The sequence below is a fragment of the Condylura cristata genome, unplaced genomic scaffold, assembly GCF_000260355.1.
Source record: "Condylura cristata isolate star-nosed mole 26May11 unplaced genomic scaffold, ConCri1.0 scaffold00006, whole genome shotgun sequence".
NCBI lineage: Eukaryota > Metazoa > Chordata > Mammalia > Eulipotyphla > Talpidae > Condylura > Condylura cristata.
This window is the reverse complement of record NW_004567107.1, coordinates 39338464-39341297: the sequence shown is the minus strand read 5'-3', so window position 1 is coordinate 39341297 and position 2834 is coordinate 39338464. Positions and strand designations below refer to the sequence as shown.

Sequence of the window (2834 nt, the reverse complement as noted above, 5' to 3'; positions counted from 1 at the left end):
ATTGAACTCATGTGGAAGCGGCTTTAGATTCTCAGTGCTGTGCTTTATCCCGCTGCGCCACCAGGGAGGGCCGCCATCATGCAATTTTTAAGGTTCTTTTTTCTATCATTTATTTTTCTATCTTTTAAAGTTTGATTCTATAATTTTTTTTTAATGGTAGGGTTTATTTAATTAATAATCTTTGTGGTGCCCAAAAGTCTTATTTCATGTATAACAAAAATTTCTTTTAAGATTTATTTATTTATGCTTACAGAACTGGGGTACAGGCCAGAGTGTGGTGGGTGAGAGGATTTCACCAGAGACAAAGTGGGGAGCAGAACAGACAGATCAACAAAGTACACTGCTGAGGGGAGCTGCAGGAGGGTTAGAAGAGGTCTACAGCACCATGTGGGTCAGCTCCCTGGGCCGGGATTGAACTCATGCTGCAGTGGCTTCAGAGAGTTTCATAATGTGGTGCTTTAACGTGTTGTGCCACCAGGGAGAGCCCAAAAAGAAATATTTTGAACTTAATAAATCATTGGTCTTATTCCCAAGTATTTGGTCTTATTTTTAATGTTTAAAAACAAATTAATTGATTTTTAGGATAGGAAAAATACCTTATTTTATAGTCCACCAGTATGGTTAGGTCTGTTTTCATTACTAGTATACCATGAGTCTTAGAAAGGGACCTGACACATAATAGTCACTCAGACATATGTTGACTAAAGTAGGAAAATAAATACCTATGCTGTTGATTTTGTATATTCTAGTGAATTGAATTTCTTTCCATTTACCTTACTAGGTAATTAAACTGAGTCAGTCACATGTAATTAACAAGTTTAAAATAATAATAGATTTTCTTGAACATCCAAAATGCAACCCATTAAGTATTTTGTTTTTAATAATATAAAGAAATGGAAATAGAAGCATGATATCCTAATTCAGAATAGAATTAAAAGGTATTTAAATTAAATACCTTAATTCCCTTTAGCTGTTAAAACTATTATAATTTATAAGTTTCTTCATTGTTTTTGGATGTAGATTCTGTTTTCATAAACCTATAAACATAATGAAGTCTGACTGACTTTGGTCAGATATATTAAAATGACCTCTACTTTTAATAAAATTATTAACTCATGTATGTGAATCAGTGTATATGCACGAACTTTTTTCTTTATAGCAGTAAATAATAGGTAGCCTTTTTTTGAGGCTTGGGAAGGAGTTAAGTTTTTTTTTTTTTTTTTTTTTAAAGATTTATTTGTGCATACAGAACTGGGGTGCAGGCCAGAGGCTCACGGGCGGTGAGAGGCTTCACCAGAGACAGAGTGGGGAGCAGAACAGGCAGATCTACGAAGTACACTGCTGAGGGGAGCAGCGGGTGGGTCAGGAGAGGTCTGCCACGCCATGTGGTCACCTCCGGGGCAGGCGGGAATCGAATTCATGCGGAGGTGGCTTTAGCTTCTCAGTGCTGTGCTTTAACCCGCTACGCCACCCGGGAGGGCCCGGAGTTAAGTTTTTATAGGCCTAAAGATACTTTTGTCTCTGGTTACTGAATACTTATAAAATGTTTATGAGTACTTTAAAATACAGTCCACTGTACATTGTATTTTGTTATTTTTCGAGGGATAATGGTCTTAGAGCTATTGAAAATTTGATGGAGAAGAAGGGGAAATTTGATTATATCCTGTTAGAGACCACTGGATTAGCAGATCCCGGTAAGAAATGACATTGTTAATAACCAAATATAATTTGAAACATTTTAAGATAAATGTACTAAAATAACAACCAAAATGAGTATTGAATGCTTTGCTTTAGATTAAAATCATTTTTTTAACTCAAAAAGGAAAAAATTGTGGGTTATGTTTCTTTGCCAGATAAATTATGATGAAAGTAGTTAAAGCTGTTAACAAAATTCAAAATTTTATTCATAGATTTGGTTTAGTAGTAGAAACAAAAAGTTAAATTTTTATGTATTTTAATACATGTCCAATAGATAGATACATATGACTGATGTTAGGAGACAGACTATTTGGTGTTCAATGATAACAAGAAATTGAAAAATTTCCTGAATGGAAATTTAGGAAAAACAGACTATCTGCTTCTAAGAATGTATTTGATCAGTTAATACTCTAAAGAGATCTCATTTTGTTTACTTTCTAACCTAGATTCTTAGAGTCAGTAAGAGAGCGGCTAAAGGATTTTGCACTGTGTTCCCAGCAATGCTGAATTCCCTTTAAATTGTTACTATTTTTTGTTTTTTTTGCTACTGAGCTTGAAATAACTTTATGTATGAATATCCTCAGGTACACAGTTATATCAAGCCAACTAGACCTTTTTCCTGGTGTTGAATTGTTGAACATCTAAACTACTAACTACAACACAGATTTGGCCTATTTTTAACAGTTTTCTGTTACCTTAATACCAGCGTTTTAACACTAATAAGATCTGCCTATTTTCTCCAAATAACTTTTGTGTGACATCTTTATTCCTTGTTTGAAAAATCATTATTGCTACGTTTTCAAATTAGAATTGAGTTGGTATTATTTTGGTTCTTACTATAGGTATGGAGTTTTCATGTACTTTATTTATACATTTCAAATAAATAGGCCTGACTGATCATAGAACTTGGACTATTTGGTGTTCAATATTAAGTTGAATCTGTTAAATGCAAAAGAATATATGCCTCTTTTTGAGAGGCCAGTTTCTTTCATTGTGACTACTTTGTAGAGAAAAATTCTTGTTACTTTTTTTTTTATGTTTTTTTTTTATTTATTTATTACAAAGTTTATTTTTACATCATTTTGCACATTTTTTTTTTCCATCTTGATTGTAATCCCCGCGGGTTTCCCATCACC

At 33.4% G+C, this 2834-nt stretch overlaps 1 protein-coding gene across 1 annotated transcript in view; it reads left to right on the top strand.

The window, feature by feature from the left end:
* The first annotated feature begins 1606 nt into the window (after positions 1 to 1606).
* Positions 1607 to 2834, top strand: part of LOC101633391 (putative COBW domain-containing protein 7) — a 33579-nt gene continuing 32351 nt past the window's right edge. Inside the window, exon 1 of the mRNA XM_012721668.1 lies at positions 1607 to 1694. Coding sequence (XP_012577122.1) covers positions 1634 to 1694 — 61 coding nt within the window. The 5' untranslated portion in view covers positions 1607 to 1633. The remainder of the gene's footprint in view (positions 1695 to 2834) is intronic.